Here is a 16,580-nt window from a genome sequence, read left to right on the forward strand (position 1 = left end):
TCCCCCAAATTACTTTAGCTCTCTTGCCTATATAAAAACAAGATTGTCTTTCCTTCCAATGTCTTTTCTTCCAAATGGATAAAGAAAATAAAATTCCATCAGGCAGGACAAAGATCCAGTCTGTAAGGTGATGGATGAGGGCAGGTCCTTAGGGTTATAATTTGTCTAACTAGATGTTGTCTCTTTCACATGAGACCATAAGGAATAAATGAAGGGATGGTGATTCACTGCTGTTCCCAACTTACCTATCTGTCCTCACATCCCTCTCAGTTTTTGGTATTGTTGGTATCTATACCAGGTGGCATAGGGTACTGACTTCCTATTGCCTCTGAGACAAAATGCAGACTCTTCTGTTTGGCATTTTAAGCCTTTGATCTCCCTTTCCAAATTTATGGTGGCGCAGTGTGGATAGAGTCACGGAGTCATGAAGACCTGAATTCAAATGTGGCCTCAAACACTTATTAACTATGTGACCATAGATAAAATTATTTCACTTTCCTCACTTTCCTCAACTAAAAAACAGAGATCATAATAACACCTACTTTAAGGATTGTTGTGAAGATTAAATGAAAAAATATGAGTAGAGTGCTTAGCACAGTTCCTAGCGCTTTTTTATTATTGTTCAATTATGTACAGTTCTTTATACATACATATATCTAGATAGACAGATGTATATATGTGTGTGTTCGTGTTGTTTCCCCCCATAGAATATAAGCTGCTTTAAGGCAAAGACTATTTTTGCCATTGTATCCCCTATACCTCGTGTTATACCTGGCATAATCTTAGATGCCCAATTTACTTGTGATTGATTAACAAAAGTTGCACTACATTTCTTTCAATTGTCATCATAGGAGGTAAAGAGCATTCCTACCTCCACCTCCCAGCATATATGCATACTCTCATTTAGAGTAGCCTAAAAGAGGGGACCTAGAAAGAGATGGCACTTGAGCATACCCCACCATACACACACACTTCAATCAGTAGAGTAAATATTATTGATGAGCAAGGAGGCAATATGGTATAATGAAATGAATGCTAACCTTAAGGTACAAAGAACTGAGTTCAAGTCCAGGCTGTGTTGTGTGATTTATTTACTTTGTGACTTTGGCAAGTAATAATCTCTTTTGGCCTTACTTTTCTTATCTATAAAATTAAAGAGCTGAACATTAAAGACTCCCCCATCTCTGACGTTTTGCAAATATAAGATAATAAAATAACATTAAAAATAGTTAAATAGAGAGAGGATTCTGGGAAGGTGATGGAGTAGGTCAGAAAACTTCAAGCTCTCAAGATTTTCCCCCATAAAGAGACAGCACCTTAGGGGCAAACACAGAGCTGCAAAAATTTATAACGGAAGGGGCAGAATTGTGGTATTGTTGGAACAATCTGAGAATATCTGAAGAAAAATCCCAGGACAAAGTTTGGTCCCTGTGAAAAGTAAACACCTCCAGGTTAAAGGGGGATATAGAAGGTTAGTCAGGTGTATGGGAATGGGAGGATAAGAGAGAGATCATTGGAAGGAGGGAGGTTAAGTAATAGGAGGCAAAGTAGCAGGGGTAAAGTAGAGGAGTCAGGAAGGACAGGAAATAACAGATGTACAAACATAAAAACAAAGATTGGGAGTAGAATCTGTTAGGGAAAGTATATGTTTATGATTGTATAGGTATACATGTGTATATATGCATATGTGTATGTATACACCTATATCTGTGTATACCTATATCCAAGATTAATTGTAGCCTCCAGGGTGGAGGGGGGAAGAAGGGGGGAAAAAGAACAAAGTAAAAATTGTACAGCAAAGAACAAAAGAAAACCGACAAGGAAGCAAAGAAAAGATGGACAGCTCTTAACACAATGCATGGTATTTAATATATATGCTTTCTTGAAATGGAAATTTATTGCTATGTATTTTGAATTCTCTCTTATGTTCTGCTGTGTACATGACATGTTTTTTTCTTTTCGTATTTTATATTTAAGCTTTAATATTTAAGTTTATATGTTTCTTTTTCTTTTCTTATATATTTGTCTAAATTAAAAAAGAAAAAAATAGTTGAATAACTCACTGTAAACCCTAGCGATGGCAGTTAGACATTTTTACTGTATTAGGGAAGTGGGAAAGAAAGGGGAATACCAAAGATTTATGTTCGGGTCTTTCCCCATTCTACTGAAATTCTATGATTTAATGCCCTGTATGAAAAGAAATCTAACTGGTGATTCTCTGGAAATATAATATATAAAATTTGTATTCATATTTGGCTTTTCTGCCACTATATAACAATGATATTATATGCATGACAATGATTATATATAATTACATAAGATATTATACATTATCATATATACTTACATGTGTATATGTGTATGTCTCTTTGCCATATAGCCATCTGTCTTCAGACATTACAAGTGACCTCTCCCAGTTAAAGCATAAATTCAGCAAATGTGAATTTACTGTTCTTACCCAAAATACCAGAGAAGATTATGAAATAATTGACATTAAAAGGTTCAGACCTCAAATTTCATAAATGAAAAAGGTTTCGGAGTACAGTATGTGTAGCAAATCTTATCCTAATAACTTGGTCCTCTATTTTGACTGTGTCCTTGACTAATATTCATTTGGAATACAAATGTTTTAAGCACTTTATCTTAGTGTTTAGACATAAGCTAGGTAGGTAGAAAGCTATAGTCATCCTAATTCTAAATTATGAATAACAACAGTTGAGAGCAATGGTCTAATTATTCATTTTTAATTACAAATTCATTGGATCAGTTCAACAGATATTTGTTAAAATGTCAAAAGGCTGTGCTACATGCTTTGTGATATAAAGATAAAAACAACAGGAATCCCTATTCTTGTGAAATTAGCAGTTTAAAAAAGGAATCAAGCATTTTATTAAGTAACTACTATGTTCCAGACACTGCGCTAAGCACTTTACATTTATTATCTCATATGATCCTCACAGCAACCCTGTTAGATAGGTACTATTATTTTCCTCATTCTACGTTGAGAAAACTGCAGGAGACAGAGGTTAAATGACTGGCCCAAGGTCATACAATGAGTGTCTGAGACTGTATTTGAATTCAAGGATTCCTGACTCTGGGGCAGCTAGGTAGCAAAGTAGACAGAGCACTGGACTTGGAATCAGGAAAACTCATTTTAGACGTGATTGAAAATGACCTGACAACAACAACAGTTTAATTCTCAGTAATAAATATAGGTAAATAATTCGACCTTAAATTCTTTAACAAGTGTTTATAATTATGCTTCTGGAGCAATTGATTTTCATTATGTTTTATTCATTTTGTGGGACTTCCCTTTATTTCCTCCTGGATTTTGGTATTCTTCTGTAGAAATGCTATTGATATTTGTGTATTATTTTATGTCTTATAATTTTACAGAAGCCACTAATTGTCTCAATTAGATTGCTTCTTGAATTTCTCGAATTGTCCGTATAACTAGTCCAGCCTCTGAGACAAAGTTGCTTTGTTTAACTGGGCAGATTACTTAGTGGTAACCCAGGTATCCTTAAATTCAAAAGTTACAGAAAAGTTGTCAAGCTGCATTGGTGGAGGCAATTTTAACATGAGCTCCCTACATCAATGAAATTGCAGGAGTTCCCCCCTCCCACCTCCCTCAAAAAAAAAAAAAATAAAGACTGAACAGAATCTAGTTTATTAAATTCACATTGGCTGTTATCGTCCTCAGGAATTTAGGTGGTTCAGTGGACAGAGTGCCGGGACCAGAGTCAAGCAAACCTAAGTTCAAATTCCATCTCAGACACTTCCTAGTTCTGTGACCCTGGGCAAATCACTTCACCCTATTTGCCTCAGTTTGCTCATCAGTAAAATGAGTTGGAGAAGGAAATCACTCCAATATCTCTGCCAACAAAACCCTAAATAGGGTCACAAATAGTTAAACATGACTGAAATGACTCAACTTAACTTGCTAACTCCAGGCTCAGTGCTCTGTCCACTGTGCCTCCTAGCTGCCACCATCTCCCATCTTCATGGCTTTGTATTAGTCATTCCTCATGCCTAAAATGTACTCATTCCTTACATCTGCCTCACAGAGTGCCCCTCTTCCTTTAAGACACAATTCAGGAACCATCTTCTGTAATGAGCCTACTCTCTAATGGGAAAGTTAACAAGTACATATAAAAATATATATCTTAAATATAAAGATAATAAATACAAAATAATGTGGAAATTTGGAAGGATGGTGACTATAATTTATAGCTACACCATTCCCCTAACCTATTAATTTAGTGGATCTATGAAAGAAAGAAGGCTTGTTTTTTATTTTAGTCTGGCATGACTTGTTCATGATGAAACCTTGTTGGACCTACTTTCCTTTCTAAATGTTCACCAACTGTATCTTCAATTATCTGTCCTTGAATTTTCCTAGAAATGCCATAATTTTCTAATTCTGTTCTCTTCCCTTTTTTTGAAAATTGTTATATTGTTATACTTCTGTTTTCCACAGTCTTTTATGTATTACGGACATCAGCTCAACAATTATATCTGCAGACTCTTTCATTGAGGATGTAGGTTATCTGGTGAGATTTTGAATTAATCAAGAACAAAAAGACGCTTTCTCATTGTCTCCTGGTTTATGCTTTTACATCACAAAGTAACAATTGATTCAGCTGATCAAAAAATGTACTTATAGTAATATAAACAATTACAACTCTTGATCCAAAGGAATATCAATAAAAAGTATGTAATAATTCCATAAAATTCCATGAGGAACTAATTTGCTAATGTTGGGCAGATGCCACAGTTGCCAAAGAACTTCCAGCATCTATCCACCACTGATTATTAACAGGACAGCCTGTTATTAGAAGTGTGTTGAGATGGAAGAATTGGAGACAATGTACTGTAGAACAAATTGTGCTTGGAGTTAGAAGATCTGATTTTCAGTGCCAGTTCTGTTACTTACTCTCTCTGTGACTATTTACAAGTTATTTTGTTTCTCTGGGCTTCAATTTTCTCATGTGTAAAAAGGACTACATGATCTTTTTTAGAGTTTTGCCATCTAAAAACTCTATGGCTCTATAGAAAGTGGCAATAGAGCACCAAGGAAAGTAGCTATTACAGAGTCAGTCAACAAGCATTTTCGTGAGTTAGCAAAACCAGTTTGACTGGTTCAGCCTTGTATGCTAAGGCTTAACTGCTTTTTCACTATGGCACAGTTAGAGTTAGGTTTCCTGGCTCCCTGCCCTTCATTCCTCATTCCTTATTAGGCAGTTCTGAGACTACTGTCATGTCAGTGATCCAGACTCCCCCTGTCACTTGTGATGGGGAAGGAAGTCTCCTATTAGAGCCATGTTAACTCTTTATCTCAAAACTCTATAAATTTGAACCCTAGGTGGCTTTAGACTTCCAATCATCCTGCTGCACATTTGACCACCATGGAACTGTAGGACAATGGAGACCAAAGACCTATACCGTTTCCTTTTGGCATCACTTTTCTTCTTGTAACTGTCATCCCTGTGTAGCAGTGTCTCTTTTCAGGAACAAGTCCCTCCCCTTTTGCACTATAATTTTATTAAGAACTTACTATGTGCCAGAAAGTGTGATAAGCCCTGAGGATATAAATAAAGGCAAAAAGAAAAATAGCATCTTAAAAAAACCCTGCTTTATGAAAAATTCTGGAATAACACAAGGAAAAGAGGTATCACAGAGAACACTCAGCAGCATTAATTAGACATATACTATATGTCAGGCGTGGTGCTAAGCATTATGTATATAAGGAAAGGCAAAATTTTAAAAAAAAACAGCCCCTACCTTCAGGGAACTTTCATTTTAATGAAAGGACAAGTATAAAGAGTACAAATTAGAGGTAATTTCAGAGACCAGGCACTAGCAGTGAGGAATGGGTGAGGAAAGAGGACCAGTTAAGACTTCCTGCTTGAAGGAGTCTTGAGGAATCCAGGGAAGCCAGGAGATGGTGTTGAGGAGGGGTAGCCAGTGAAAAGGCATTGATTGGGGAACTTGGGAGAGGAAGAGAAAGAAGACTAGTGTCACTGGGCCGTAGAAGTAAATGGTGGTGAAGAGTCCAAGTGATGAAAGGCTTTGCATGCCAAATAGAGGAGTTTGCGTTTTATCTTAAAGGTATTGTTAGGATTTAGGCTCCTTCCATTCAGGGATGCCAAAAACTATTGGGGGTTTTGGTTTCATGATGTGTTGCAGTGGAATCATCTCAAAGAATTCAGTCAGACCACCTCTAATCCAAATATAGGCATTTATTGAGATTAACACTGCTCATGAAATGGGCTAAGTTTCAGGAAGAACCAGCAACTTCAGAGAAAGCAAGATGGATTTTTACAGGGTAAAGATGCAATTACATAATGGAAATTATGAATATTTAAAAGGCAGGAGGGGTTTGCTAAGGGATTAGGTAATAGGGGAGGGGTCCCAGTCCCAGTGGAACTGCACGTATGATTATCTACAATGCATACAGAAAAATCCATTTGGGGGTATGTATATATGATAATGATATTATAATAAGCCTCTCTACATCATAAGTTCACTCTCAATCATTTCTTTATTATTACTGCAAAGGTGTCTACTTAGGGAAAGTCCCTTCTATTGTTTTGGGGTACACATCCTGCTTGGGCATCCTGGTGGTGCTGCTTTGTGATTGGCTGAGCATTGTGGTCCTGTCTGAGACTAGATGGATGTGGTTGTGGTTGAGTGCATGGACACACCTGCTGTTTCTGTGGGAAATATGAAGAATGGGTCTGGGGGCAGTGGGTAGCTAGAGGCAGTGGCTGGAATTCCATTACATGGACATTCCTGCTGTTTCTGTGAGAAATGTGAGTTCATGGACACACTTGTTGTTCTGGTGAGCAGTGAGGTATGTATGAAGTAGTCAGGATATTGAATGCGGGGGTGGTATGAGTGGCTAGGTAGGGGCAATGAGTCTGTTGTTCAGTAGGGACTATAAGGAAGTTAGAATATTGGGGCTAGGGGCAACTTTATTAAGATTCCATCAGTATGAGACAAGTGATTTTTTTCTGTCATATTAATAACCAATTGTTAAGTTAGGTTAACTTTTTTCTCTTTATTTCCTCATTCATGGACTAGCCCTCTTAGGTCATTCATCCAGTCTCTGAAGGACAAAGCTGATAGATGAGATTGACTTAATCCTTGGTATACATGCTCCCAACTAGAAGATTCTACTTTTGTTTAAAGTGCAAACAAAATCTAATCTAGATGAATTCCAATCCCAAAGCATCAAATCTATGTCCCTGCACCCTGCCATCGGACTTTAGGGTAACCCAGCTCAAGAAAGAGAAAACCAGTTGGAGTGTCTGGGTAGAAATGGATTCCCTTGTCCAGATTGCTGAGTCTTATGATCAAGCCATGTTCTCAGCAGGAGGAGGTGAAGATTTTTAGCCTACATCCTCATTAATATATCCATTCCCTCTTTAGTTGTCCATCATTCAGGGTTGATTTTCACCTGTCAGGGGTACCCTCTTTTCCGAAAGTATTTAAGCATTCAGTGATCTCCGTGTTTTGGTCTTTGGTTGTTGAAAGAGATCAATGATCATCAATTTATTATTAACTAGCCTAATTAATAAGTTAATTATTAATTCCCTGGAAACTCTGTCTCTCAAGATTTTCGTTTGTCACAGGTAATAGGGAGTCACTAGAACTTATTGCGTAGGGTATGTGTGTGATATGGTGGAACATTTAATTTAGAAAAATTACGTTGACAGCTGGATGATGGTTTGGAGTGGGGAGAGATTTGAAGAAGGGAGAACCAAATAGAAAGCTGTTGAAATCTTCTAGATATGTGATCATTAGACCTGCCTGCACTAGAATGGCAGTTGTATGAGTGGAGAGAGGAGAATGTGAGAGAAGAGCTATTGTGAAAGTGGAAAAAAGTTGACAACAAATTGGATATATGGAGTGAATAAGAGTTGAGTCAAGGATGACACTGATATTACAGGCCTGGGAGGATGGTAGTACCCTCAACAATTAAAGGGAAATTTAAAAGAGGGGACTGGATTTGGGGGATGAAGAGTCAGAAACTTGAATACTATGTATAAATAAGCCAGGATTTAAAAGTAAATTAGATCATTCTATAGGTTAAATTATATACTATACTATAAATCCCCAAATTGACTCCCTACTTTCCTCTCTATTTATCCCACACAGATTAATATTTCAGATTAATACTTAATATAAACTGTATTTATCAATTTGAATAAACAACCAGGGGTCCACAAGCTGTGGCATATGGGCCAAATTCAGCACAGTACCACTTTTTGTTAGGCTTGCTAACTAAAATGGTTTATTTGTTTTTTTTAAATACAGTTAATAAATATAATGACTGTCTAATCCAGGGATTGGCCTGCAGGCCAAATCTGATCTTATGGGCTATACAAAAAGCAGGGTGCTGGATTTGGCCATAGATTGATGACCCCTGTATTATATGGTCATTATTTTTAGCTTTTCTAAGCATCTACCATTTTAATTGTTAGTTTACACATAGAACTTGCTTGCTAACATACCCTATTTAAATTACCTCAGATGTGCTTTTCAAATGCTTGGCCTTCTTCATAAATTATTCATATGCCAAAACTCTTTTCTTATATCTTTTCATATATCTTTTATCTTAGCATCTGTGGGAAGAAAAAAATTACTGATAGTAATTTTGTTTGCCCCAAAATAATATTTTGCCCCAGCAAACCCTTAATGCTAATTGGTTCCGGGGAATAATTTATATGCTATGATGTGAGGATTCAGAAAGTCCTGGGTACTGGAAAATTAGAAGCTGTCTGTGAGTAGTCCAAAATTTGGAGCAAAAACATCGTCTTTGGATCCTAAGTGATGCAGCTTTTTTATTTCCTAAACAGCAATCAGAGAAGCTTTGATGCTATATATGAATTAGCCAGGAATTAAAAATAAACCCAGATCATCCTGGAAGGCTAAATTATGTCCTTCCCTTTAAAAGCACAAGTTGAGTCTTTTACCACCACCATTTCTGTGATTCTCCCTCACATATTCTACATACTTATCACTATCAGCAGTCAGTTAATACAGTAAGAGCGAAAACCTAACATTTACATACTGCTTCAAGGTTTGCAAAACATTCTACGTTATATCATTTGATCCTTACCCTTTTAAAGATGAAGAAGTTGAGGATGACAGAAGTGAAGTGTGTGTGTGTGTGTGTCTGAATCACACAGCTAATTAAGTAATTACATGAATTATCTGGCTACTAGTAAAAAGTATGAACAAAATGATTATGTAGCACTCCCAATGTATCAGCCAAGAAAAAAATTTTCTTCTTTGGGGGGGTGAGAAAGCACATTTTCCATAGAGGAGAAATGAAATTGAATGCTTGAGTCAGCCTCTTCAATGTCTTCTCTCCCTGTCTCTGTCTCTGTCTCTGTCTCTCTCTCTTTTCTGGAGGAGGATTTGCATTTTTTTTTTTAGTTTTTAGTTTTACTTTTGTAAGTTTTTTATTCATTTTAAACTTAAATACAAAATAAAAAAATAATACATTTCCATGTATGCAGCAGAACATGAGAGGTTTCAATATACAACAATAAATTTTCAACAACTACATACTACACGTTGCTTTCAAAGCTATGTATCTTTGCTTCGTTCTAGGTTTTCTTTTGTTCTCTGCTTACATTTTTACTTTTTTTCTCCTCCCCCTTACTCCCCTCACAACAGGGCTATAATTAAATGTCGATTTTGTACACACATACTCATGCACACATGCATTTACACACTTATACGCATGTATGTAAGATGATACTGTGCATATTTCCACTTGTCATCTCTTTCTCTGGAGCTGGATAGCATTTTCCTTCATAGTTCAAGTTTCTTTCATGTTTTTCTAAATTAATCAGCTCATTATTTCCTGCACCACAACAATATTCCAACACAATCATATCCTATCTGAGAGACCGTCTATGAAAGTTTCTTCCCAATTTTCTGCATTCCTTCTATTACTAGCCATATTGGTTTTATATACATTAAATTTTTAATTTAAAATAATCAAAATTATTTAATTTACACTTCAACAATGATCTCACTTTTTAATATAGTTTAAGGTCTGATATTACTTAATCTCCTTCCTTTACTTACTTCCCCCTGGTGTCTTTGAAATTCGTGACCTTTTGTTCTTCCAAATGAACTTTGTTATTAAATTTTCTAACCCAGTAAAATAATTTCTAGTAATTTAATTTGGATGGTATTGAAAAAATAAATTAGTTAGCTAAAATTGTCTTTTTAAAAAAATTATATGGCTTTACCTATCCATGTGTTAGTCCAATTATTTAAATCTGACTTTGTATAAAAAGTATTTTATATTTATGTTCATGTAGTTCCTGTGTCACTTTTTTCAGATAAACTTTCAGGTATCTTTAAACTGTCTAGTTATTTTACTTATTTAGTATTTTTCCCCCAGTTACATGTAAAAATAATTTTTAACCTTAGTTTTTAAAACTTTGAGTTCCAAATTTTCTCCCTTTTTCCTTCTCCACCCTCCTTCATTGAGAAGGCAAGCAAATCAATATGAGTTATGTATGTGTAGTCAGGCAAAACTTTTCCATAGCAGTCACATTGTGAAAGAAAATATAGACTCCCCCCCCCAAAAAAAAAAAACCTTAAGAAAAATAAAGTTTAAAAGAGTATATTTCAATCTACACTCAAACACCATCAGTTCTTTCTCTGGAAATGAATAACATTTTTTTATCAGAAGTCCTTCAGAGTTATCTTGGACCATTGTATTGCTAAGAATAGCTAAGTCATTCACAGCTGATCATCTTACAATACTGCTGTTATTTGCTTCTGACTATCCCTTTCCCCAATATGCCCTCCTTTCTATCACCATTCTCCCCTTCTCTTATTCACTTCCCCTCCTGCTTTCCTGTAGGGTAAGAGAGATTACTATACCCATTTGAAAGAGTGTTTTATTCCCTCTTTTGAATGAGTTCTGATGAGAATAAGATTAACTCACTCCCCTCATCTCTCCCCCTCTTTCCCTACACTGTAAAAGCTCTTTCCTGCCTTTTTTATTTGAGATAATTTACCCCATTCTACCTCTCCCTTTCCCTTCCTCTTAGTACATTCATCTCACACCCCTTATTTATATTGTTTTAGATATCATCCTTCATATTCAACACATGCCTCTGCCCTCTGTCTATATATGCTCCTTCTAACTGCCCTAATAATGACAAAGTTCTTATGAATTGCAAATATCATCTTCCCCTGTAGGAATGTCAGTAGTTTAACATTATTAAATCCCTTATCATTTTCCTTTCCTGTTTACCTTTTTGTACTTCTCTTGATTCTTGTGTTTGAAAATCATATTTTCTATTCAGCTCTGGTCAGTTCATCAAGAATGCTTGAAAGTCTTAAACAAAGGAAACTACATCTTGCTAAAAGGTACTACAACCTTTTAGCAATCAAATTAAAAGATCAAGGAATACTCTACCTGTCAGATTTGTGGGGAGGGGAAGAATTCATGACCAAATAAGACACAGAGAAGCACTACAAAATATAAAACATCATTTTGATTATATTGAATTAAAAAAGCTTTTGTACAAACAAAACCAATACAACCAAGATTAGAAAGAAAGCAGAAAGCTGAGAAACAATTTTTACATCAAGTATCTCTGATAAAGTTCTCATTTCTAAATATATAGAAAACTAAGTCAAATGTATGAGAATAAAAGCCATTCAGATGAAAAAATCAAAGCTATCTATAAGCATATGAAAAAGTACTCTAAATTGCTTTTGATTAGAGACACGCAAATTGAAACAACTCTGAAATACCACCTCACATCAATCAGATTGTCCAATATGACCAAAAAAAAAAGGAAAATAATCAATGTCTGAGAGGGTATGGGAAAATTGGAACACAAATGATCCAACTATTCTGACTTCGTTGTCTTCTTCTGAGTATCACCATATTTTCTACAGTCAGAGTTTTTTTCCCACTGTTTGTTCATTTTTCCAGCCTATTACTTGACTTTTAACTGTTTGTTAAAGTAGAGCTCTTCTTCCAGGGTGGAAAGTGCACCATCCCAAGTTTCAGGGGTTTTGTGCAGCTGTCTTTAGAACTACTTCTAGGGACTTGTCAGTTTTCCATTCTTCCAAAGTGGTATGATCTACAGCAAGGTGTTTATTACTCTCCTGACTTGTGCTGTGGTCTGTAAGTGACCACAAGCACTCTTTTCTGCCTTGGAACTGTGAGGAGGGTCCCCCCTCTACTGTGCCCACAAGGTCTACTATGCTCCTCCTTGCCCTGGGGCTGCCACCCAGGATTGAGACCCAGATCCAAGTATATGCAAAGTAATAGAGTCCTGCCTCAGTGCCAGGAAAAAGATTCCTCTGTAATCTCTTTCTGACTAGTTGTCTGACCCCCTTACCATCTATCGGCTGAGAATCCTGGAAGTAACTGCTACAGCTGCTGATTCAGTGACTCGCAAGGCCTTTTCCTGGTTTGTTGGGACCCGGACTATGCTGGCATGGCCTGTGCTAGATTGTGTACCACTCTCATCTAGGTTTGACAGACTTTTTTTGCTGACCTAATTTGTCTTTGGTGTCCATGACTGAGAGGTCTGGAAACCACCACAGCTACCAGTGATTCAATTGCCCAAGGCCTGGTACAGGTTTGCTGGGGCTGGGTCTGTGCCGGTATGGCCTGTGCCAGACTGCACTTCTCTTTCACCCTGGTGCAACAAGCCTTTCCTGCTAACCTTCTAACTTGTCTTGGGATGGAAAATTATTTCACTCTGTCTTTTTGTGAGTTTTATTGCTCTAGAATTTGTTTACAGTCATTATTTAAGGATTTTTGGGAAGATTTGGAGAGAGCCTCGACAACTCTCTGTCTTCACTCTGCCATCTTGGTCAGGTCTACTTATTTTAAACAAAATTGAATAACATTGGTGACACAATGTAGTTTCCCTATTTTTCTCTTTTTATTAAATCTATTTTAACTTTGTCTGAGATGATGATTACTATCCCAATTTTTTACATAGTAGATTCTATTCCAGCCCTTTATTTTATATTTGTATGTATCTCTCATTTTTATTTTTCCTGAAAGAAACATATTGTTGAATTCAGATTTTTTTAATCTGTTGTCCATTTCCATTTTATGGGTAAATTCATTCCATTCACATTCTAAGCTATCTATCATTACTTTGGTGCATTTCCCTCCTTTCTATTTTCCTCACTATCCTTCTCATCCTATTTCCCCTCTCTCTACTCACTCCTCTAATTCACTTCTATCCACTACCTTACCCTCCTATTCCTTAACCTATCCACCCCTTCAGGAGTCCCTCCTTTACCCCTTCCACCCACCCTATCCTCTTGCCCCCTCATTTCTTTCTGAATTTAGACTTTTATACATACATACATATATAAATGTATGTATATACATGTATATATATTTACACAGAAAGAGAGAAAGAGTATGTGTGTGTTCCTCACATATTACATTCTATTTTCCATCTCCATGCTTGCCTTCATGCCTGAAATACAGTTATTCCCCACCTCATCACTTAGATTCCTCATTTTCAAAGCTCAGCTCAAATGCAAAATGGCTCTTATTATCTTTCCCTACTTTTGCCTCTACCCTCCCCTTAAATCCTTCAAATGTGTAAGTGTTATTTCTTCCCAATAAAATTATAACCCTTGATGCACACTTATAATCAATAATGTAAACTCTGAGGACAAGAACTGTTTTGTTTTTGTCTTTGTCTCACCAGTGCCTTACACAGTGCTTGTGATGCCTTTAATGAATGCTTGTTGATTGAATGATTGAACCTAGGGTTGTGGGTAGTCATCTGGTTCTTAATTCTCTAGACCAAAGATACTTAGATATGAAGTTTGAAATAAAAAATAAAATAAAATAAATGCTAACGAGTTCCATTACTTGAAAGTGATTCTCCCCCCCTTCTTCTTACGGAAAGTGGAATTCATATTCAATTGCATTTTAGTTTTTTTTCTTTTGGTACTTGGATTATCTTTCTCCTTTTAGCATGAAACATACAGCAACTAGGGGAGGAGCCAGAGAAGATTATTTGAATACCTTGAAACAAACCTTAAAGTTATTGAATCTTCCAGGTTACCATTGTCTCTCCTTCAGCTGCCAGACCATAAAATAAGGAAGAAAAGGTGCATCCAATATAAATTCTGGAAGGGCATATACTGTATCTTCAGTACGTTCTGAACAGCATTCAATAAACATTAATGGGTGAAGTTTATGAGACTAGTGTTAACAGGTCCAATTGGAATATTTGTCCAGTCTCCCCTAGGTATCAAAAGGTAAAACAAAGCATACTGAGGAGCTGTTGTGTATTCCTAAGGAAATAAAAACAAATAAGAATCTCTTTTTTAACTTTAAGTTTTAGTTTTTATGTGTCTTGTGCAGAGATAATTTGGTATAGTGAATAGTTAGTCTGGGAGCCAGGATGATCTGGTTACAAGTGCTGCCTGTAACCTATCTGTGTGACCTTGGGCAAGTTGATTGAGCTAGAGAGTGCTCTAAGACTCTCAAAAGAATACATGTTACACAGAAAGTGCCAACTTGTATTTGTAGAAGGAGGTTCCTCATTTGGGAATTCCCTATGTCAGTGAAATCACAGATCTGGACCCTAGATTTTAAAACTCTAATTTTTTATTCTCATGCAGTGAGATCCATGGGTTTTTTTTTCTTGTGAAGTAACAATAAATAATTCAATTTCCCTGGCTTTGATTCACATTCCTGTTTATTTTATTTTAACCTCACAGTTTCATTCTGTGGGTCATATATTTCATGGAATTACTTCAGCTTATCTAATGAGCTTTGCACTAGTTAATTTGTGTGTTTTTTTAAAGATCATTTTTTAATTATCTTAAACCCAAAGGATGATGATGTTAACTGATCTATAAATTATGATTGAATAGGCACTTAAACATCACCCTTTACTAGCTTGTCTTGTTTCCTTGTTTTGTAGGTTTGATGTGGAATTTGTCCTCTAATGATAAGCTCAAGAATCTGCTGATTACAGAAGCTTTACTAACACTGACCGATATTGTCATCATCCCCTATTCAGGATGGTCTGAAGGCGAATATCCCAAAGCAAATGGCTTGCTTGATTTTGATATATTCTATAATGTCACAGGAAGTTTAAGGTAAGGTCATTTTCTCTCCCTTTCATAATCCTCCCATTCCCTTCCAGTATATACTTTAAGCACTGTATTTAGATCTTTCCCAAACCATCCTACACCTACCTACAAAGGCAACTGAGAGAGGGAAGAAGCTATAATAATTATTTAAAATTTTCCTAATAATATAATAGCAATGTCTTATCCAATGCTTCCTTGGGGGATGGGGATGTTAAAGCATAGTACAAGCCCTGATATACTCTAAGATAATAGAAGAGATTTGAGCATGGATTCAAAAATGTGTTATCCATCCATAATCTGAAGATAAATCACAATAAGTTTAGAAAGGCCCATCACCATAAATGTAGTCACTAAGTACTTTTGGCCACAGGAACATGATCTTTTCTGACTCATAATCCTTTATGACCTATCTATCTGGTTCTTTTGCTACTGATGATTGCCCTATCTTTCCGTACACCAATCTGTGTTTTTGTGACACTGCTTTCCCTTAGTTCACCTCTTACTTATATAATCACTCCTTAGACTCTTTTGCTTACCATTCACATTTTGCTCCTAACAATGCATCTTCCCCAAGGTTTTCTTCTGGCTAGTCTTTTCTAATCTCTCTCTTTTGGTAATCTCATCTGCTTCCTTGGTTTTAATTATCTGTAAATAGATGACTACCAGGTCTCTATATACAGCTTTAGTCTCTCCTCTGAGCTTTCATTAGTTGCCTGTTAGATGGTTCAAAATAGATGTCTGAGAAACATATTAACATGTCTAAAAATTATTTCATTGTCTTTACCCTTAAGACCAATCGTCTCCCATGCTTGCCTTTTTCTGTTAAAAAAGATAAAAAGGCATCATCATCTTTCCAGAAGACCAGGTTTGTAATTTCTACATTTTTCTTGACTCTTCAACTCTGTCTCACTGCATATATCTAGTCACTTGCCAAATCTTTCCATTTCTACTTTCATCTCTCAAACTTAACCCTTTCTCTCTACCCCCACAGCTACCACTTTAGTTCAGGCCTTCATTTCTTCTTATCTAGAATATTGGTAGAGCTCCTAATTAATCCCCTTGCCTTAAGTCTTTTCCCCCTTCCAGTTTATCCAACACGCTACTGCCAAAACAATTTTACTTAAGGGCATATCTGGTTATATGACTTCTCTATTCAAACATCTCCAACAGTTTTCTATTTCTCTATGCTAAAATGTAAAATTTTTGGTTTAACTATTAAGACCCTTTACCACCTAGCCCCATCCAGTCTTTCTAACTCATGAAACTCAATTTCCCATCTCATTTCTATTGTCCTGGTCATCTCCCATGTTTGGAAGAATGTACTCCCTCCTAACTTCCATTTTGTATCATCTTTCTCTTCTCTTGTAAGATACAGCTCAGTCCCCATATTTTGCACTGGGCTTCCTCTGACACCCCACTTCATCCAACTTCTACTTCTGAAC

The 16,580-nt window shown here is 36.3% G+C and overlaps 1 protein-coding gene across 1 annotated transcript in view; it reads left to right on the forward strand.

Annotated features, from left to right (window-relative positions):
• The window catches only part of PKP2 (plakophilin 2), a 117,239-nt gene that overhangs the window by 53,541 nt on the left and 47,118 nt on the right, over positions 1-16,580 (forward strand). The window contains exon 6 of the mRNA XM_072654339.1: positions 14,967-15,144. Coding sequence (XP_072510440.1) covers positions 14,967-15,144 — 178 coding nt within the window. The remainder of the gene's footprint in view (positions 1-14,966; positions 15,145-16,580) is intronic.

Source organism: Notamacropus eugenii, chromosome 3, assembly GCF_028372415.1.
Source record: "Notamacropus eugenii isolate mMacEug1 chromosome 3, mMacEug1.pri_v2, whole genome shotgun sequence".
NCBI classification, from domain to species: domain Eukaryota; kingdom Metazoa; phylum Chordata; class Mammalia; order Diprotodontia; family Macropodidae; genus Notamacropus; species Notamacropus eugenii.